This window comes from Colletotrichum destructivum, chromosome 1, assembly GCF_034447905.1.
Source record: "Colletotrichum destructivum chromosome 1, complete sequence".
Taxonomy (NCBI): Eukaryota; Fungi; Ascomycota; class Sordariomycetes; order Glomerellales; family Glomerellaceae; genus Colletotrichum; species Colletotrichum destructivum.
Window position 1 is genome coordinate 3,243,211 of NC_085896.1, and position 20,912 is coordinate 3,264,122.

Sequence of the window (20,912 nt, forward strand, 5' to 3'; positions counted from 1 at the left end):
GACAGGTGTGCTGTTCGGCACCGAGATGGGTCGAGACTCGAGAGCCAAGAGTAAAGGTCACATAGCAGAGACGGAAGAAGATGATACTTTCATGGCCATCAGTCGGTTAGATACACTCCCCCGTTTCCGAATTGGAAGAAGAAACAATGGATGGAATTGATGCACAAGTAATAGATGAACAGTGCCGTTGGGCAGACAGACGTAGATTTTATGCCAGAATTGCACTCTGCAAGGCACGCAGAGCGACACAGCAAACGACATTGAATACACACAACCCATCGTGGGCGGAACACAAAGGGAAAAGGATGCAGAGGGTACGTACACACCTCTGACCAGGTAGGGATAGGTAATAAACCCACAAATCACCCCCCCCCCCCCACATCTCCCCCTGGATGGGCTTGTTTGCTTACCTCAGCGACAAATCATGTTGCACCGTCGGCCAGCTCAAAGTCAACTTCAAACGTGCCTGCTCCGTGCCACCAGCACCACCATCACGTTGAGTCGACCAAGGATGTCAAAGATGTCGACAACGTCCCGGCCCTATCATGACGCCTCATATACCCTCCTTTACTGATGATAGTTGGCACGATTTCTTTTCCAGCACTTTTTTTTAATAAAATGAAAACTAAAAAAAACCACTTGTCTCCGATGTCCTAGGAAGCCAATCTCGGCCTTAACCCCCTAATAACCCTTTGGCGTCCTGGATACCTCCGCGTGGTCTGATCTCGACTTTACCTTTACTCCCCGCCGCCCGTAAGGTTTCTGTGCGGCATCGTGTCGCCCTATTTTATCGTTCTTGTTCTTCCTTTTTTTTTCTTTTTCTTCCGATGCCTGTCGCGTGGGTGCGCTCCCTGTTCGACTCATGCTGTTGGATAGCGGAGCAACTGGCCGGAGTCCCTCTCTCTATAGACCATGTCCAAACACTCGAGTCCACTTGCCATCCCAGTCTGGCTGGCTTGCTGACTGACAACAGATGAATGATTACAATTATTGGGCGGATCGCATCAGGGCCCAAATGGATTGGCCTGGGAAAAACAACCGCAACTGGAAATGCAGCTGGAACTAGAACAGCGACTGGAATCTCGTCGTCTGACCCCCTCCCCTCATCAACATGGTTCCGAGGCTCCCTCCTCTCGGAAACGCTCCGTTCATGAGTGCCCCTGCAGGCTTGCAACCATCCCGGAACGCAGCCAGACAGACAAGATGGAAGGAAGACGGACGGGGAGGCTGTCATCCACTCACAGCAGCCCTTCACAGATTTTCTCCGATCTCCAGCCGCGTGTGCTTTGCATGCTGCTGCATCTAGCTAAGCTCAGCTTAAGCTCAGCTAGGTAGCTCGAAGAAAGAGAGAGTTGCGACCTGGAAGCAATCTCTCTCGTTTGCTCCACAGCCGCAGCTGCAGCCGCAGCCACCGTCGCCGCTGCCGAATCATCGGCCTATCTGAAAACTGACATTCTCTCGTACCCATCGACCCAAATGCACAGCACGCACACAGCTGCATCTGTGCTGGTTCATGCCTGCCATCCTGTGCCTGCCATTGGCACAGCGGGCAAAGGAAGGAGAAAAAAAGAAGCCCGAGAGCGGATCTGCTGGAAAGGATAGGATGCCAGGTTCATTATGTGGGGGGGGGGGGGGGAGCAAGGATCTGGCACAACAGAAACAGGAGTTATCCCTGCGCCGCACTCGCTGCCAAAACAAGAGCCCGACGTCAGGATTCTTCGCTTGCCTCTCCTCTGTTGCCAAAACACTCTCTTTCCATGATCTTCGTACCCGAGCCTGATTGGCCCCAGGAAGGCCGTCGACAGAATCTTTCAGATTCACACACCCAGTTGCTGCTACAGCTACACACAGACATTCATTGCCCGATGCCCCTCTCCGTGGTCCCCATGGCCCCCTCCACCCATTGGCCTGCCTGAGGCGGGGACGAGGACTGGATCTAGCATCACGGCGGATTTACTTTGCAGAATGCCGTGCGGACTCGGCCTACTGACACTCCAGACAAGTCGTATCGTATCATTCCGACACTGGACTGAGGTTCGTCCGTGAACCCTGCTCTCTCGCTTCCTTGGGGTTCTGCCGTGGAAGGTTGGAACGCAATGCAAAACCTACCGCGGAAAGAGACGAGAGCAAATTGTCAATAATATTTTTCATCATTATTGGGGGGGTCTTTTTCAAGAAAAAGAAGAAGAAGAAGAAAAGTAAGAAAGTAACGGTAATCATGAACGACCCGGATCTGACTTGGCCAGGTTTAAGGTACCTACCTACTTTCGGTTCCGTGTCCACCCCAAACTTATCACAGGCTTCAACACGGCAAAACGACGTCCAGCTTGCCGGTCGTCGGCCACAAGCGGCTGACTGACTGTGACCCATCCCCGATGCTTCACTTTCAGTCTTCCCGAAGCCCCTCCCTCATCTGTCTTCGGCCCCTGGGGGCCATGTCGCCACAAGTGGGTGGGTGTATGGGATGAGACAAGCCACCTCCTCGGGAACTATTTCCTTCGGATCGCTAGGGTCCTCGCGAAATCTCAGCCCTGATAACCCTGGTCGGAGACCACCGAAGGAGCGCAACTTCTAGCTCATACGTCAAGTGCGGTTATCTTCGATACAGGGCGATCAAGTGGATGGGCCATCGGCCAAGAGGTTGGACCTACATTTCGTCACGATGAATTTCTCTGCTACAAACCCACACTTACACCGCCGCCCTGGCTGCCCAGTATGCCGAGGGGACAGGCAGAAGAAGAAGAAGGTAAAGGGGGGGGCTTAAAGGTCTAGAAGGAGGAGGGCGTCTTGACAAGGTCCTGCAGGTGTATCCGTATTACTAGACGGATCCTGTACGTACAAGTAGGTGGGCTCTTGAGGAAAGAGGGAGAGCATCACCGTGGTACCTACCTAGGCTCAAGTGGTAACTTCTTCCCCTCCGCTTAGGCATTTGTTCACTCCTGGTTTTTTTTTTAACCTTCTGCCCTCTTTTCCATCCCATCGTCCCTTTATTTCTTCCTGACTGGCTGTTCTTTACACTTTTTTGCTCAGTCTCCATTTCTCTGTCTCTTTCTCCTCACCCCCCCTCCTTAGGCTCTCAGTCCCTCGGACTCCTCTCCCCACACCACCATCAACCTTCTTCCTCAGTACTGCCACTCTCTCCATTCGGGCCTCTCCGTGTCTCTTCCTCAATTAAATTTCCCCCTCATCACGCGTTTTGCCTCGCGGCGCCGAGTTCGTGCAATGTACATAGTTTATGAACACACTTCTACAATCTGGGTACAGCCCTGTCGGTGTGTTTGATCCTTGTCCCCGTCTTCCAAAAACAGCTGGTAGGTATTGGGCCGCTCCCTGGTTCATCGGCATCTCACTCCCACACATCCACATCGACGGACAGATGTTACCTTGTCCACCACCAAAAAAAATACCCCTGCAACTCTCTGTCTCTGTCTCTCTCTCTTCTCTTCCTCATCTTGTTACTGAGCCAGACCAAGCACCTTGCTCTCACACCTGCCGCTGCCCCCAAGCTCACAGACAGGAAGAGGTCTGTATCAGGAGAATCCGGCTTAGCTCCAACCGACGTTCCGAACCTGGCCGTGCAGACCTATTGGCTAGTTCATGGATGATGCTTCTTTTTCTACACTACTTCTTTTATACCTCCAGGATCCGTCTGCACCGCCCCTCGACCTGTCTTCTTCTCGCTCTCCTTTTGTGTCCCACTCACCAAGGCCTCATTGCCCTTGACTCCCATTGCCAGTCACTCCTTTTTATTTTCCAATACACACACACAGAGAGAGGGAGAGCCTTGTAACCTATAATATTATTTTCCTTTTTCGAGGGGTAAACCACCTCTTCGCATCTATAATACCTTCTCTCCGGGAGCTGGCTCTCTCATCCTGCCAGGAACCCAGACGATCAGCCGCGCGCGCTCTACCACGTTTCCATATTCATCATCCAACGAAGTTGCCAGCCGTCACACAAAATTATCACGCTCCTTCACCTTGCCGTGGTTGAACATCTCGCACATATATAAATTACATTCACAGAACCGGTCCCCATACTTGGGCTAGCTACTACACTCATCTATATTGCTACGCTGTCCAGCCGAGAACGGGGATCCCTACCGCCTCTCACGACTACAAGCCTCACCACGAGGACCCGCTGTCCCTAACGCCCATCTTCATCCGCCGGCTTGCGAGGAAGAGACCAGAAAGGGATCAGCAGAGAAAAAGGGGAGCTAAGAAAGGACAGAAAATCTACGCGTTCCCTGGCCCCAACAAAGGACAACCACTCTCGCCGGCCGCCCATTACTCGCCTGGCCCGGAATCATCTGTCACTCCGCTTCAGTTGGCCACTGCGCCAGACTCTTCCAAGTAAGTTCCTGGAAGCTGCTCTCGTTCGGCCTGTCGGATCGCGCTCGTCGATACATGGGCATTGTGGAACGAGTCCCCCCCCTCCCCTCCAACCGCCGCCAGATACAATTACCACCCTTGTGTCCCTCGTCCGAGGATCAATGCTAACAGTCCTTCCGTCCCCGTTCAGCATCCCCCAATAATTGATTAACCGCACGCTCCCTTGTTCTCGTTCTGTCCCACGCACCATGGACTCTGGTCAGGCACAGCTGTAGGCGCCCCCCATCCTGTCCCTGCAGCCCCCGGCTACGTGACTTACAAGTACAATTTAGTCGGCAACAAATACAGACACCTTCCTTCACCTTCAACCCTAACAACAAATTTAGAAGAGACGTCCCGCCTCGTACAACGCATATTATCAACATGAACGGCAATGACATACCCGTCAAACAAGAGGGTTTAGGAACACCCGCTGGGATCTGGACAACTCCGACATCTCAGGGCATGCGACCTCGGCCTGCGACCATCCACGAAGGTTTCTCTTACAGCATGGGCGACGACTACGGCACCCTACCATCGTGGGATTCATCTCCCCTGCCGCTACAGCAGACACCCAGCGATGCCATGTCGCGCCCGGTCTCGGTCCATCAACAAGACTTCTACCCCGTCACCACAATGGAGAACAGTGAGTCGGCTCCATCAGAGACCACCTCGCATGCTAACAGACGTATCAGACTGGCACCAAAAGCCTTGCGAGGACACGTTTGAGTTCCACGGCCTGGACACCGAGATGATCGGCCAGGCGTACACCACGGATGAAGCCGTTCCTGTCCTCGACTTAAGATACCAGCAACAAGATGGCGAAGCCTTCAACTTCGACTGTGGCCCCAACCCGCGGCGCATGTCGGGCTCATCCTTCACCATGTCGACTTCGGGCGCTCTCTCCGACATGCCATCCTATGAGGACTTTTCGGCCGCTCTATCAGAAGCACCGTCGTTCAGTTCAGACTACCCGCCGCCGTCTAACCGCAATTCATTGATGTCGTCGACGCAACTGTCGCCCGTGGCGTCTCCCCGGATGACTCCCCAAAGTCGATCTGAACTTGTCAGGACCCAGAGCCGTGGCCGAGCGTCTCCGTCGCCTCGCCCTGGAATGCGATCTGCTCCGTACAGTGTTGAGCGTGGAACGACGAAGAGATGGTCGACAGGGTCGTACGGAACTCAACAGAACCGACGTCAAACGCCTTTCGTGTTTCATCCTGGCCACGATGCCTTCGGTGCCCACCAGCGCATGTCTTCGAGACACTCGTCGCCCACGATCCAGCATCAGCAGGTTCCTCTGAACTTTACCAATCTTCAAGCCGCCCAACAACACCCGTTCATGATGGCCGCCCCGCCGCAGTACCAAAGGAACAGCATGAACACCATGCTTTTGCCCTCGCAGTTGCCGTCCAACGGTTTCCACCCTGACGCCCATCACTTCGAGGCCCCGCCGCCGCTTCTGTCTCATGGTCTCTTCCGTATGCTTCAGAGCAACGCCGATCCCCACTCGCTTCACAGCCACTACACGGACCTGTCAGACCCCCCTGACCTGTACGCCTCATTGCACGAGGAACAGATCCCACCTCCTCCCGAAGACATGAACCCGTCTGACCCAGATCTTGTCCCCCACGAGCAAGAACTGCGGTTCGAGGGCGACTTGTACACCCCCCGATGGGTGAGAGGTCACGGCAACAAGCGTGAGGGATGGTGTGGCATCTGCAAGCCTGGCCGTTGGTTGGTGCTCAAGAATTCGGCATTCTGGTACGACAAGTCCTTCACCCATGGAATCAGCGCCGCCACGGGCAACCCGTTCCAAGAGCCCCAAGAAACCCGACGGATGGACGGTAATCCGGACGTCTGGGAAGGGTTGTGCGGCAGCTGCAACGACTGGATCGCCCTTGTCAGCAGCAAGAAGAAGGGTACTACATGGTTCAGGCACGCGTACAAGGTATGTTGCAACACGGCGACGGTCGCCACAAATCGTCAAGTATCACACAGCAAAACTGACTTATCTCTCTCAGTGTCATACCCATCCCAAGATAAAGGATGCGCCGAAGCGTCGACGGGAGAGCAATCACAACCGCAACCTGGCGGCATCACAGATGGCCAAGCCAAAGGTCGAGCCGCAGCAGCAGCAGCAGCAGCCAGCACTTCCCATGCCACAGCAGGCCCCGATCACGCCTCAGATGACGCCGTCAGTAGCTTCCGTTACCAGCACGCCGACGCCTGCTCAGATGCAACAGCAACAGCAGCAACAACAGCAGCACCACCAGGTCCAGCAACATCAACACCTTCAACAGGTGCAGTCGCCCATGCCCCAGATGACCCACGGACAGATGGGACAAAACCATGGCCAGCCGGGGAATGTCATCAATACTCTGGAAGGCATGCCTGGCATGATTTGATGACATTCAGCTGTTGCTGCACCCATTGTTGACCTTGAGAGTCTCTGGCTGCACGAGAAGAAAACGAAAGAAAATTTTGTAAAAAAGCACACACGACTGATACCATCTTCCTCCCCCTGTTTTGTACTTTGTCTTTCTCCCTTTTCCTTTGTCACAACTTGAACCCCGCCACAGCGCGTGCCTCTGGTACAAACACCCCGATCCGACACGTCGTCACGAAAAACAACGAAACCGTTTTCTTGATCTTGAAATATTATAGACATGGGCATTATGGGATACCTCTGAGAAGGGAATAAGAAATTATGGGAGATGTGCTTAAGAGTGTTGCATTTCTTTGTTGGGTGGACATCAAGTAGGAGAACAAATCGCCGCCGGCTTTTTTACCGGTTCCCCCCTTGCTCGGAGAAGGAGAGAGAGAAGGAGGGAAACGGGAAGAAATGAGTCATGACGTTGTTCCAAGATATCTATTACCTTACCTACCACCAACACAGTCACCACAGTTGCACTCCTTCCACCCTTCCTTTCCTTTCTTTCGACCCGTCCGCCACCTTCAACAACCTTACGCCCGAGTAGAGCACGACCGTACGTACGTTTTCATGTCCCGGTCAAGCGGAGGAGGATATATCCGTTTCTCGTTTCGTACGTCGTCCTTTCGGCCGCGTATAGAAACAAACAAACAGCCCAGAGAGTGCAGGATTCGATAATGCCCAGTCAATTCATCGTCACCAAATACTACGGACATGGAAGAGAAAGGAGAAAAACAGGGGACCATGTTCCGAAACGCTTCGAGAAAACAAGTTTGATGTTCTTCTGCCTAATTCCCCCCCTTTTGTTCGTTCACTTTATTTCTGAAACAAGTCTTGATCATTTGGTTTCTTCATCTTTTCTCTGCTGGACCTTTCCCAGGAAACCTAATCGTAGATAGCTAAATAGCGTCGGACCCCCCTCTTTGCGGAACCGACAATTGCGTAGTCTGTTTTCCATCTTTTTCCGATCTTTTTCCGTTTGCTTGAGGAGGACATACCAATGATATCAAGGGGAGGAAAAGGTGGAAATTTGGGGTTTTTCTTTTATTTTCTCAAGAGGGGGGAATGGAAGAGGAGAGCGAGACGAACTTGGTGGGGCGTTAAAGCTGGGTTGGAAAGTGAGGTACCTGTCTCTTTTCTGACAGATCCTGGACGAAGAAGAATGATGCCGTGGACGGGGTAGGGAAGGAAAAGGGCAAAGTTTTGGAAGGAAAATCTGTTATCGTTGAAAGGCCTTAGGGGCGAAGCAAGTTACTAGTTAGATTCGGGTGGTTTTCTCTTTTTTTCAACCAAAACGCGCAGAATGAGGAACACGTTCATTTCAGAACTGAGGACGTCCTTACTGAATTTGCGATCTTGAGGTTTCACACTGGTGGTTAACGAACAGACACTTCACATTCACACTTCGTACGCACATACACATGTACACAGAGCGTGGAGGGCGGGAAGAATATGTGATTTGTGACCACTTCTCCGAAAGAGTAAGGTGGACGGCGAGCAGCCCGTCCACCGTGGGCTTTATCCGAATCCAGAGCCCGAGAGATCTCGCTTCTAAATTACTTTTCGATGACTCTGCAATGCTCACCGGCAACGCAGAGCCGGAGAGACACATGTACCGGCTCAGGGAAAAGGGGACTCCCTCCTTTCCACGATTCAGTGAGCGGCGCGAATCCAGTGGTACGGCAGACTGGGTAACGATCCCTCCAGGGGAAGACTCCGAGGGCCCCGAGGTGGAAAGGAGGGGACATGGGGCAACGATACCGTGCTCTGCAACAGAGAGGGCCTGTCCATCCCGACAAGTACCTATGCGCGGGGCCCAGAGGCGAAGGAGGGAAAATCTCCCCCCCTTTCCACCTCCTCGATGCCAATGGGCGAAGATCGGTGGAGGAAGGGACCTTGACGCGCCGAGAGGGACGAGAAAGGACTGGGGACATGGGCCTACTGTGTATATTAAGTCGAGTCGAGGTGGTGTGTCGTCGTCCCGCAACCTTGCTGCGCTTCCTGAAAGGGTTATGGTCCAGGAACGGCCAACTGCCGAATGCTGATGTCGTTGGGCCACGAGGTTGTTTGCTGCTGGCTGACTCTATCCTCGCTGGTCTCTCTATTTGCTTTCTGCCCCCCCTCGGTCTTCCGAGAGGCTTAGACAAGCCTCGTAGATGGACCAGTGTGACGGAGTACTGATAGGGGTGAGGACCAAGGGCACGCCAAAGGCAGGGTTTTGATTGGGAGAATTTCGGGCTAGGAACCAGACAAGACTAATAGCGGGCTGAGCCAGAAAGCCGGCGTGACCGGTGGAGGGTGGACTGGAACGGAGCCCGGTGTGGTGATTTGCCGGAGCAGACAGACACTATCTCCTGGTTCGCTTCGGTTACTCGCCGCCGACGTTGGCCGCGGACGAGGGGTGGGCGTGAGTGCGTGACGGCGTGCTTGGAAGCTGTGTGGATTCATTCTTGCGAGGGGGGCTTTCTCTCTCTTCGTCCTAATTTTTATTTGGCACGGGAGTTGGCTCTAGACTTGGACTGATGTCGGAAGAGGAGTCGCTTGGATAAAGGAGCACACAAGGGTGGCTCAGCCTACGAGGTACGCGCTTGCGGTCCTCGTCTATGTGAGGTGAGTGACCGGGAAACAGACGACGGCGCTTTCGCCGTGGAGAGTTGGGGTGACAGCGGTTACTGCGACGGAAGAGTTTGGATGACACAAGGGGGCCTTCGCTTTCACGCCAGACGAAGCCTCCTCCTCCCGCCTCACGAAAATTTCCCCCGTTGTGGGGGGTTCTCAAAGAACGACCGAGAGGCAGACCGTTGCGACAGGTTCTCGTTTCGATGGAGAACGACCTCCTCCTGGCGACGAAGGTGGGAAGAGGGCTCGGTGTCGTAGACCTGTCCGCCCGGCATCTATTCTTGCCGAAAGAGTCCTCGTTTGGCGTTTCTCACCCAGGGTTCTTCCAGGAAACGACTTTTCCATTCTTCAAACTTTCCCTCTTGGTGACATAACGGTGGGAGGGGTGGTTCTCTCGCTCTCTCTCTTTCTCTCGCTCCCTTTTCCTTTTCTCTGACGGTTGTTTCGATTCGATGAGCATCCCGGAAGAAGATCCCTTTAGGCAATACAGGCACAGAAAGGGTCCTGTTCCCGGCGGGCGGCGGCCGCTGCCAAAGAGAGGCTCTCGTGGAGCCTTTGGGAGAAAGGGGGGCGTGTCCAATCTCCCGAATTCATGCGTCTCGACCGGGAGACCCCGCCATCATGTATACCGAGGGGCCGGCGCACAGGCTCCCACCTATTCACGTCTGGCAGGCGGCATGCAAAAAAGCGATGGGGGGACGGCCGTGCTTATTCTTGCCCTACGGACTTACAGCGGGCAGGGTGCCGGTGACGCAACAGAAGAAACCGGGGACGGCTACGGGCTGGTTCCGAGGTTGTGTGTATTATATCGCCCGGATGTTCTCGTCTTCTCCGTGCTAGTGACCCCGGTAGCAGTAGTATTGGCAGTGCGAACTCGTATCCGGACCTTTCGTCGCGCCCGGTTGGTTGTGGAAAGGGGGATATGCCATGATGGAAAAGGGGCAAACGTCAGGCCGGGAACGACTGGCAAGGGGAGTTGTGTCGGTTGGCGGTGATGTTCCATGCCCCGGTCCTTGAACTTCTTGGACAAGAAACCCGGCCTGCCACTGTCGAGGTCTTGGGATGATGCTGCAGCGGTCTCGCATCGCACGATGAGCGAGTAAGGAAGACAAACAACGACAGACCCAATGGCAGTGGGATGCGACCACTTAAAACCCCTTGCAGCTGCAGTGACAACGTGCCAATGACGAACCGGCAAGAACATCCGATGCCGACCCCCCACGGCGGCCCCCTCCAACACACATCGGCTGTCATGAGCTGACGCCAACCAATCGATCCTCTGTCTGCTTTGCTTCGTGCCAACGGATTACCCACCCCCTGGATATGACGGATAAACGGGGCGCTGTTGAGTTGAGTCATTATCGTCCTCGATTAGGGGGGCGACCTTGGACAGCTCCATGTACGCGGTGCCGTTGGCTGTAACGTACTCTGATGTTTGCTTTCCGCAGGTTCGGGGGCAGGTTCGGAGACAACAACAACGACGACGACGACAACAGCCCGCGGCAGTGACTGTGTTGAGATCTGGGACGTGGGAGCAACGAAACCCACAATGCAGCAGCGACTTCTCGCGGATATCGAACAACGACAATCGACTTCAGAAAAGCGACCGGCTGCCATCGGTGTATCCATCGGCAAATGTCCCTACTTGTACAAGACAACGATCGCCCTCTCCCCAAGCTATTTCGTCCGGTGCCTAGGTTTTTGTGAGATGATTGGAACCTTCGACTAGATGTCGATGGCTTTAGGGCTGACATGTCATCCGACGAGCGTTGATACATAAGATGGGTTATCGAATGGGTATGACCCCAGCCATGTCCTAGTATTGCCTACAACGACAATCTTGGCAATGTCGTGAATGAATAGAGATATGGGAAAGGTCGCGCTACCAGTTGTGCTTTTTCGTTCCAGCATCGCCCTCAAGCGAATGCGTCTCGTTCTCGCGCAGTTTGTGGTTTCTCACGAGTCAAATCGGCTATATCTGACCTTGCAACCAGCCCACAGGCGATATCCGAGGAAAGTTGAGCAAAACGGTGCGGGGTGGAATGTCACCAAATCCGAGAACTGGTTGGCTGTATGACTCCCAGTCGAGAACTTTGGAAAGCAAAGGGATTCAACTGCTAACCGAGTAGTAGTGCGCAGCCGAGAGGGAGCCGATGCGCTACCGGCCGGTGTCTCACGCTGTCCCTTTAGTTCGCCCCTGAAACTCCGAGTTTGTTGTGGCCGTTGATAACGGACGAGAAGTCTGCCGTTACTGGCGTTGTCTCTCCAACGGATGGACCTCGACCTGCCGGGCACCGTGAGATTCCAGTGTGCCTGAAAAAAAGGAAAACCTCCCTCCCTTGGCAGGCCTGCAGGAGGTGGCATCACCATCAGCTCAGTGAGTGATAGCACGGCGGGGTTGATGAGGCAACTCTTGCGAGTTGCAGAGTCCGGTGCCTTCAGTTGCCCTCCTAACCCTGGCGTACACACACACGGCTTGCGATCGGGTGAGAGGCAAACGAGGCTAGGCTCGGTAGCGCAGCATCGCGTTGAATCACACATGCCGCTTACATGCTTCGGGAGTCCTGGTGGCCAGACCGAGTCGTCTTGGGTTGGTTCGGGTTGGGTTGGTTCAGGTTGGGTTGGTTGCTGGGTCGTCTCCCGAGGTCGTGGAATGGCACAATGAGTGGTTGTGAAGAATTTCGGGCTGTACCTTGGGCAAGAATAGAACGCAAGGAAGAGAAAGGGACCGACAAAAGTGTCTGATTCTCGTTGACAGGGGTGAAAGGCCGTCCGCACGCATCTTTCGTCATCATCAATCAGAGCAGAATCTAAGTACGAAGAGTGCAACTTGATGGTTGGGGGCGGGGATGATGGCATTTTGACAGCTGCCAATGACAGCCACCAGTCCTATTGCTCCTGGCCTACCCATCCATCATCGCCCGCGCAGACAGTCAACCGCTTTGGTGGTACCTTGACGTACCTAGTTGAGGACGCTTACAGCAGGGCCACCGCCAGCTGGCCAACTAGCCAAGGTTACTACGGATCGAAAAATATGGCTGCCTTTGGCAAAGTACCTTGCATGTCTCTACAGACGATCCCTCGTCGCTTCACATTTGTGAATTTCGCTTGCTTCGTAGCCGAGCCGTCGCAACCAGCAACCGACTTTACTGCTGCTCGGCTTGGCAACGTCACTATCACTAAAGTCCAGGCCGGGTTGCCGTGTCCAAGGGGCCGTTGAGCCGGCGACGGAATGCGCATGCCACCGAGTCTCGGAAGGTATTCAGGGTGTTACAGCAGACAGTAACTGCTGGTTGAGTTCGTGGAAGGGGAAAAAAGGTGACTTTTCGCCGATGACTCAGCCTGTCAGTTGGTGCCCATAAAGGTCAAGCGTCTTAGAAGGAAGGTATGCGGAAGAGGGGGGAACATAGAGACACATAAATAAGACGGGATCGAAGCAGGCCAGAATCAAAAGAACCAAGCCAGGGCAATTCCCATCCGTTTAGACGGATGCTGATTTGCATGTCTTGGCCGTAGCCCGACTGCGAGCCGCCTTCCCAGACAAGCCCATTCCACGCAGGAACATCCTTGGAGCAGACCTTTTTTTGTTTTTCTTCCTTTCTTTCTTCAGCCCGTACGGACACAGCTCTCTAGAGTTGGGTGGTTCATCGCATGTCCTCCTCCCACTTCCCACCATTCGGCACAACAGCAGTAACAGCCTAACAGGTTGTACCTCTGCGTTAGCCGCCGTCCGGTTCGGGCATCGTCCCCCCCTTCAACAGGGCCTATCCTTTGCAGGTGCAGCGTGCAGATGCCACTCTGCCACAACGAATTACTCTTACGAAAAGAGTTTGCTGTCACTGCAAGAATCGCGAGCCAGTCAGTGCGCGCTCCTGGTGGTTCGGTGCTCAGTCTCAGGCGGCCGTGGCTGAGAAGTCAGAACAGCACCCTTCTGTCTGCCTTTGTCCGTCCTCGGCAGTTGGGGCCAACACCGTTAAAGGGGCGTTGCCGAGTGCTGTCATGGTGTACGAAGTAGGTGTGTCATGTGCTGCCGCTATGGTATGTCATGCATGTGCTGCTGTCGCGCGAGCTGGACTTGACACAGGAGAAAGAAAGAAACAAATGGGTGGATGGACGGCCGAACGATGAAAGAAAACACCAAGGCTCTCTCCCTCTTGGAGCCGTTTCGTTTAATTGACCGGAACTGAAAACTAATTAGCAGCCGCCGTCCCCCTCCCCCGGGAACCTCCTAGCAGTCAAGCGAGGTGCCTGTAGCTTTCACCATGCCCTGTGTGAGCAGCCCTTGCTGTCCAGTGACTCCAGTCGCACCAAGTGCGCCGTGCTCCGCTAGACAGTGCTTCTAGTGCTCCTACTTCGTGGTCCTTGACCAATAAGATGCGTCGAACGACAGGATACGTGCCCCCTCGACGACCTTTTAACTCGAGGTACCTCACAACTAACTCGAATTACCTGCAGTACCCAGGTACATCATGTGCCTGTGCATGATGAGCATATCCTCAAAAAATTTACCCAGCTTCAACAAGTCTCCAACGAGGAAAAGGCCGTCTCTGCCTAGCTTGCTTGCATGCCTCTATGGACACGCTACGTACCATTGTGTGCAGTCCGTCCTGCTGCGGCTGCAACTGCAACTGCTACGGCCGTCTCGCGTGTGGTATTCCATCCTCTCCTTCTTCCTCCCACCCCGTCAATCATTGGCTCTTGGACCTTCGTTCCTTACCTCGTCTTTCCCTCATCCTATTATTCCTCTTCCTCTTGTGCTGCGAACCATAGATTCCGCGGTCTATTGGAAAACACCATCCGTGTCTTGGATTACGGCCAGGCACGTTGCACTCTGCCCGCTGTCTCTTAACTCTCTGACGACTAGACCTCCTTCTGCTTCCGTATCTTCCTCCCGTTGGTACGCTTGTTCTGCCTCTCTCCCTCTCCCTCTTTCTCCTGACCGCACCTCACGGACCTCCCTGCCGGCAAATCGCAAACCACCCCTCGACTCCCAGCCTCCCTCCCTGCTTCGCATTATTTGGAGCCGCCTCTGCTTCTGCTCCTGCTCCTGCTTACGCAGCTCCTTCGTCCTTCACTGTAATGCTATCTTTATGAATTTGTCGTCCCCTACCTTTCTTGTAATGATCAATGATACACGACGATTCTGAAGTCGCCCCCCCACATATCCCAAGATACACTCACAACCCAATCCATCGAAATCACGCCGCCCTGTTTCCGCCTCCAACCCGCCCGCCCGCCGATATCGATACTGGACCAGGGTCTTGTTTCTGGCCTTTCTCGGAACCCCTCGTGCGCCTGGGATCATCGACAAATCCGCATGGTGACGGTTGTTCATGTCATGTCGAGTTAGGGTTGTGTGAACTACAGTAGAATTGCTATGAGTGGGGATCAGCTGGCGTCCAGGCAAGATTTCAACCAACCCACCCCGTTCGCCTTGGTCTTCTGCCTCTCAACAAGCCGCAACATGGACACAGGTCGTCTTTCTTCTTTCCCGTCCGACTTGGCTAACCGTGATCCGTATTCGTAGCTTTGGAAACCCAAACGCTCAACCGCCTACCCCCAAACAGACTCCCATCTCTGCCGTTTTTCCGAGTCCCGTCTTCGAAACCCCCAAGCAACCACAAGGTCACTTTGACGACGCCGCCGGCTGGACGCCTCGCTTTGCAGAGGAATACTCCGTCTTCAATACGACCCCCGGCAATCTTCGAGCTTCCCCGCGCCCCTTCCCCGACTTTTCCCATACCACGACATCGTATCCTTCTGAGGCCACGCTGAAGAGGCCCCTGTCCGCCGAGAGCCTTGCTGCACAGATAGCAACCCATGCCAACCACTTCTCGCCCAACCCGAACCTATCATTGCCGCCAGTTGCTCCCGCTCGACGACTTCCCTCCTCTCCCAACCCCCCGAACGAACAAACCGAGTTTTCTGGTCGAGAGGACGCCGTGGTGAGCCCCGAGCCCGTGTCGCAGGACAGGCCGCCCGAAGAGCCCAAGGGCAGGGAGGGCGCTGCGGACCCCAACGGGCAAACCGCTACTCCTCCTCCCTCTTCCCACAAAGGTGGCCGGAAACTGGCTCAGAGGCTTCACGCCGCCAATATGCAAAATGATCACGGCTACGGCCAGCCTGATTTTTCCGGAACCCCACACCATCCCAACTTGGCGGCCGCCTTTGTGAACGGCACCGACATGTTCGGCTTTCCCATGTCTGCGCCAGCCAACGCTTCCGCAAGTTTCTGGGACCCCAGTGCGGATATGTCGGGGATGGATATCGATTTTTCCTTCGGTCCCAATGTGTTCCAGACATCGGGCCACCGTCACATGCCTTCATTCGACGCCTCGCAAATGTTTCAGGAGGCGAGCGCCTTGCCACCCTCGAATGGTCAGGAGACTTCTCAGCCTATCAAGCGCACTCGTCCTTTGGCTCCCAAGCCTGCCGTGCATCATGTCCCGTCCAGCTCCACAGATATCTCCATGGCATCAGTCTCTTTCGTGGATGACCCTTTTGGCATCGTGAGCCCGGGCGGAGTCAATCCGGGTCTGCTGTTCGGCCGGCCTTCATCGTCCGGCATGGCTTCTGGCATCCCCGTCCAGCAGGGCTCGGCACAGTTCGCCCTGGCTGCTGCTGCGGAATACCAGTCCAGAGCACCAATGCACAGCGACGTCCGTCGCTCTCTCAGTACGAAGGAGTTGGGATCTGAGAATAGAACAGGCGGCAATGCATATGTGAACCCATCTGCCAAGCCAAACGGACGGCCCAGCGGGCTCCAGCGGAGCATCAGTGAGAACCGAGGGCGCCGCGGATTGGCAAAGGCTACATTGCCAAAACTTGCTCCAGCAATTCAACCGAGACCGCAGGTCACTAATGGACCAGCAGTCGGCTCAAGCCGCCCACCAAGCCGCCCCTCTGGCAGGATATCGCCTCTGAAGCAGCAGCAACAATCCCGCCTTTCTAGCTTGACGTCGATACCCGAGGCCGTCACCCCGCGCATGCGGACCGCGGTCAAGTTCACCATCGACTCGAAAGGAAGAGCAAGGGCTGAGACCACAGTGGTGACGGATGACTCAAGGTCGGACAGCCCACATCGAAAACCAGCGGTGGCCCGGGAGATGCCACGCAGAGAAAGGAGTTGGGAATCAGATGACGACGACGAATCTTCGACGGATGACGAGCCAATTATCATTCCCAGCCGGAATGCCTCGTTTGCGCTACCCGATCCCCGAAGAACATCATCGGCCTCGGTTTTTCAGTCGTCCAGGAGAAGTGTCAGCGAACACAGCTCGAGCAGCTTCGGGGCGACAACCTCACAGCACGACCAAAATGAGAGTGAAGCCGAGACGGTAATGAACGAGGGGCAAGCAAAGGGTGGCGACGCGGCAAGCGAGCTCCGGAAGCTGGTTGAGAACCGAAATAAACGAGCGCCCTTGGCACTTCCTAGCCAACGATCCCAACGATTTGCGTCGGGTAGCTTCCAGGACCCCCACGGTGGCCTGATGTCGCCGACGGCATTCACCGAGGTCAGCCTGCCGTCTCCAACAAAAGCGACTTACAACGTTCGGTGTGTTTGCAGAAACGGTGCAGACAAACAAGGAGAATACATGGTCCAATGGTACGTTACCCAGTTCATTCCCACTAATTGGGCTGTTTTTCTATCCTGCATCAAAACTAACAGTCAGCCAGCGAGTCTTGCGAAATGTGGCTTCATGGTTCGTGTATCAACATTTCCAGGCGGACACTTCCAACTGTATATATCTGTGCATTCTGTTCCAACACCCCCCACATGCGAGGCGGTCGGCTCCGCAGCACTGGTCCGACGCTGGGGTCGTCAGGGGCAAGTCCCTTGACTCGCAAGTCATTCCGATGAACTGCGACCGCAGTCGAGCAGAACGAGATGAACGGGATCCGAAACATGAACGTCGGTCGGTAGGCGAGGGGAACAGAAAAGCCTAGAGAAAGAACGGGGCAATCCGCCATCAAGTCATCTTGGATATTGATGAGTATATATGACACCCGAGTACACACTTGCGGCATAATGAATAACAAAATGAGATGATGCTGAGAATTCACCCTCCGTCCCTGAGTGTGTGAGAGCAAAGTGACGAGGTGCAGAAGGTGACAGCCGGTGAACCGAGAACAGCAATTCCCATGATTGGAGGCTGGAAGACGAACCGCACGACCGCCATAATCGGCAGTTTGACTTGTCTCGCTCGGCGTGAATCCGCCCGACGTGAGGATCGTGGTCGGATGAGGCGACCGGAAGAGGACGAATTTGTGGAAACCGGGACGAACCGGCGCCGACGGAAGCCGAGCGAAGCCCCGAAGCTTTGCTTTGTGGGGGAATTTGAGGCTGCGGGGCGTACTACGTACCTACCTTCCTACTTAGGTACCTAGGTAGGTAGGTAGGTAGGCTGAGCTCACAGGGCTACAGCTCCCCGAGCCTCCGACCTCGGAAGGCGGGGTTGAGGCCGTGGCCTATACTTTTTCAATCTTGTGCGGGATGCGGGGCAACAGCTCATGTGTTTACGAGGAGCCGTTTGCGGTGTGCACTTTCTCTCCTCTTTAAACTTCTCTTTCCGAATCAATTGCACAGATACCCCTTTTTTTGCTTTCACGCTTCCCACGAACTTCCCAATCTCTCTGAAACCCGTAAAAAATCAACATGGCGACGCACAACATTGTGGTGTTTGCTGGCGACCACTGCGGTCCTGAGGTGAGCTCGATGGACGACCCGCTGGAGAACGGACTTGGCTTCGGCAGATGCGAATTGAGTAATGAGGATAAACAAAAGCTAACGAAACCATGTTATAGGTCGTCGCTGAGGCTGTCAAGGTGTGCCGACGGATTCACTCGCCATGCATCGTGAATGAGACTGACCAGTTCCGCGTCTTTCGTAGATCCTCAAGACGATCGAGGCCAACAGCCCCTCGGCCGGCAAGTTCAACCTGCAGGAGCACCTCCTCGGCGGTGTAAGTTTCATTTGAACCCTACCCCGCCCATGGGAATGCTGGCTCGATTGAAGGACCGCACACTAACGAAACCACGCCGAACCAGGCCTCCATCGACGCTACTGGCTCCCCGCTCACCGACGAGGCCCTCGCCGCCGCCAACGGAGCCGATGCCGTCCTCCTCGGCGCCATCGGCGGCCCGAAATGGGGCACTGGCGCCGTCCGCCCGGAACAGGGACTCCTGAAGCTTCGCAAGGAGATGGGCACCTACGGTAACCTCCGCCCCTGCAGCTTCGCCTCCGAGGCCCTCGTCGACTTCTCTCCCCTCAAGGCCGAGGTCTGCCGCGGTACCGACATGGTCATCGTCCGCGAGCTGACGGGCGGAATCTACTTTGGCGAGCGTAAGGAGGACACGGGCGACGGCAAGGCGTGGGACACCGAGCCCTACTCGCGCGAGGAGGTCGAGCGCATCGGCCGCCTAGCCGGCTTCCTCGCCATTGCCCGCGGCGAGAAGACGGTGTGGAGCTTGGACAAGGCCAACGTGCTGGCGACGAGCCGCCTGTGGCGCAAGGTCATCACAGAGCTGTTTGAGCGCGAGTTCCCCCAGCTTAAGATTGAGCACCAGCTCATCGACTCGGCCGCCATGCTGCTCGTCAAGAGCCCCCGCGCCCTCAACGGCGTCGTCGTCACGAGCAACCTGTTTGGCGACATCATCTCTGATGAGGCGAGCGTCATTCCCGGTAGCATCGGCCTGCTGCCCAGTGCCAGCCTGAGCGGCATCCCCGACGGCAAGGGCAAGTGCAACGGCATCTACGAGCCCATCCACGGTACGTCCGCCTCCCCTTACACGTGTAGTGAGAAAGATTGATGCATGTGACGCTGACGAACGAAAAGGCTCCGCCCCCGACATCTCCGGCAAGGGCATCGTCAATCCCATCGGCACCATCCTCTCCGTCGCTATGATGCTGCGCTACTCCCTCAACCTGCCCAAGGAGGCCCAGGCGGTCGAGGACGCTGTCAAGGCTGTCATCGACAATGGCGTGAGGACAAAGGACCTTGGTGGCAGCGCCGGCACTAAGGAGGTCGGCGACGCCATCGTTGCAGAGCTGGCCAAGGCCCTGAAGGCATGAGCTGCGTTGCCCGACTGGTTGTGGTGAGTGTCAAGTTCTGCAAGAGCGGAATCCGTGCCCGGCATGTAAAATCAAAGATAAGAAAAGGGAACGAGGAAGTGAAAAAGAAGGGTGGGAAAGAAAAAAAACAGGGGACTAGCTTAGGTGCGTGGAGGTTTTGTATAGCTCGCTGGATATTGGTGCGAGTTGACCGAGGTAGAGAGAACAAAAGACCCGGTTGAATCATTTGCGTGATTATTGCTTTAGCGGCGAGTCTCCTTGATTCATTACATATCGCGACTGGGCTAAAGTCCTGCGACACAACAGTTGGCTCCAGCTTGCCTCGGCGATGTGTGTGTCTCTTGGGCCACCACGCTGTTGTTGTTGTTGTTGTTGTTGTTGTTGTTGTTAGCGGTCGCGCCGTGGAAGGGCATGCCGGCCGGCCGGAACCCCTGGGTCAAATGCTTATTCCGGAACCGGCATCCTTTCTTGTGTCTTTTAATCACCTTGAGTTTCTGCAACGGCTCACAAGCGAGTCCTTTCGACTATTGTCCCAAGAAAAAGTATTGAGCGACTGCCTGGTAGGGAAGCTCTACCCCCCCCCCTGCTCCTATCATGAGAATAGTCAGCTTCTATTACATCCGTGCCTGTTGCGAGTTGACTGTTGACCGCACACCGGGTGGCGCTACCAAAGGCGTCAGAAACCAGAGATTGGGGATCCACCGGCGGTCGGCGACCTGTCTCTGAGCTGTGCGCCTGGAGCCCAACGTACTCGGAACTTTTGGGGGCCGGTTCCCTATTCCGGACCTCGGGGCGTCGTCGACCTGCGTTTTGTGAAATTCCCCATTGTCTCCATTGCTCCCATCAGCCAGAGACGCCACTCCGTCTCGGAGGCCTGACGTAAGGATCCATCCTTTCTCCCCAGCAGCCTGGACGATATCGAATTCAGAATGACAGGCCGTTGAGACGTCGGCCCAGGTTTCGTTATTTGCTTGGATTTTCCCTCTTTGGAACAACTTTAGTCGACGAGACTTGGCTCGCCAGTAAATCAGGCAGTTGTCATGATGGTGCAATTTTTGTTGGAAGCACAACAGCATACGTCACATGAGTTTCGTCTGCCTGACCGACGCGAGTTGCCTGGGTTTTTCCCCCCCCCAGTATCAGCAGCCTCAAACGAGAAAATAGGCATCTAACCCATTTCGGGCGACTAGCACCCTGCCATCGGTGTCCTACAGTCCTCGTCCTTGTCCAGAGACTTCCACGTATAAACCAGAAAGATAGGTTGCAACATGGACGTTTCTCTCGAGCGCATTCGGTCATCTTCTGGACAGGGGAATCTCGATGGAGCTCAACAAGCTACCTGACGAGCCCATCTTCACGGCTGGCCGACTCTTGACCTCCTCCGGCCCCGGCCTCCCCCCTCTCGATGACTCACCCC

At 55.1% G+C, this 20,912-nt stretch overlaps 3 protein-coding genes across 3 annotated transcripts; all 3 read left to right on the top strand.

Moving 5' to 3' along the window:
- Positions 1–1,658: 1,658 nt before the first annotated feature.
- CDEST_00979 (Putative transcription regulator Rua1) lies at positions 1,659–8,162 on the top strand. The gene is made up of 7 exons (XM_062917138.1): positions 1,659–2,902; positions 3,073–3,311; positions 3,474–4,352; positions 4,522–4,602; positions 4,664–5,016; positions 5,066–6,321; positions 6,395–8,162. Exons 4-7 carry the CDS (start codon positions 4,580–4,582, stop codon positions 6,776–6,778), a joined length of 2,016 nt encoding a protein of 671 aa, XP_062773189.1. The 5' UTR covers positions 1,659–2,902; positions 3,073–3,311; positions 3,474–4,352; positions 4,522–4,579; the 3' UTR covers positions 6,779–8,162.
- A 4,732-nt stretch (positions 8,163–12,894) lies between these two features.
- CDEST_00980 (Putative Zinc finger, PHD-type, Zinc finger, FYVE/PHD-type, Zinc finger, RING/FYVE/PHD-type) lies at positions 12,895–17,477 on the top strand. The gene is made up of 3 exons (XM_062917139.1): positions 12,895–14,826; positions 14,951–17,029; positions 17,101–17,477. Exons 1-3 carry the CDS (start codon positions 14,801–14,803, stop codon positions 17,282–17,284), a joined length of 2,289 nt encoding a protein of 762 aa, XP_062773190.1. The 5' UTR covers positions 12,895–14,800; the 3' UTR covers positions 17,285–17,477.
- Positions 17,478–17,926: 449 nt separating this feature from the next.
- Positions 17,927–19,796, top strand: CDEST_00981 (Putative isopropylmalate dehydrogenase). Its single transcript, XM_062917140.1, has 5 exons — positions 17,927–18,130; positions 18,229–18,249; positions 18,315–18,386; positions 18,472–19,192; positions 19,260–19,796. Exons 1-5 carry the CDS (start codon positions 18,080–18,082, stop codon positions 19,493–19,495), a joined length of 1,101 nt encoding a protein of 366 aa, XP_062773191.1. The 5' UTR covers positions 17,927–18,079; the 3' UTR covers positions 19,496–19,796.
- Positions 19,797–20,912: the final 1,116 nt, after the last annotated feature.

Bases quoted from the DNA above. Each gene is read 5' to 3' on its own strand.
- CDEST_00979 (XM_062917138.1), top strand. From the start codon at position 4,580: ATGGACTCTGGTCAGGCACAGCT. The intron at 4,603-4,663 runs GTAGGCGCCCCC...AGTACAATTTAG, and splicing joins GACTCTGGTCAGGCACAGCT to TCGGCAACAAATACAGACAC. The intron at 6,322-6,394 runs GTATGTTGCAAC...TATCTCTCTCAG, and splicing joins GGTTCAGGCACGCGTACAAG to TGTCATACCCATCCCAAGAT.
- CDEST_00980 (XM_062917139.1), top strand. From the start codon at position 14,801: ATGAGTGGGGATCAGCTGGCGTCCAG. The intron at 14,827-14,950 runs GCAAGATTTCAA...CCGTATTCGTAG, and splicing joins GGGGATCAGCTGGCGTCCAG to CTTTGGAAACCCAAACGCTC. The intron at 17,030-17,100 runs GTACGTTACCCA...ACAGTCAGCCAG, and splicing joins GGAGAATACATGGTCCAATG to CGAGTCTTGCGAAATGTGGC.
- CDEST_00981 (XM_062917140.1), top strand. From the start codon at position 18,080: ATGGCGACGCACAACATTGTGGTGTTTGCTGGCGACCACTGCGGTCCT. The intron at 18,250-18,314 runs GTGTGCCGACGG...CGTCTTTCGTAG, and splicing joins TCGTCGCTGAGGCTGTCAAG to ATCCTCAAGACGATCGAGGC. The intron at 19,193-19,259 runs GTACGTCCGCCT...ACGAACGAAAAG, and splicing joins CATCTACGAGCCCATCCACG to GCTCCGCCCCCGACATCTCC.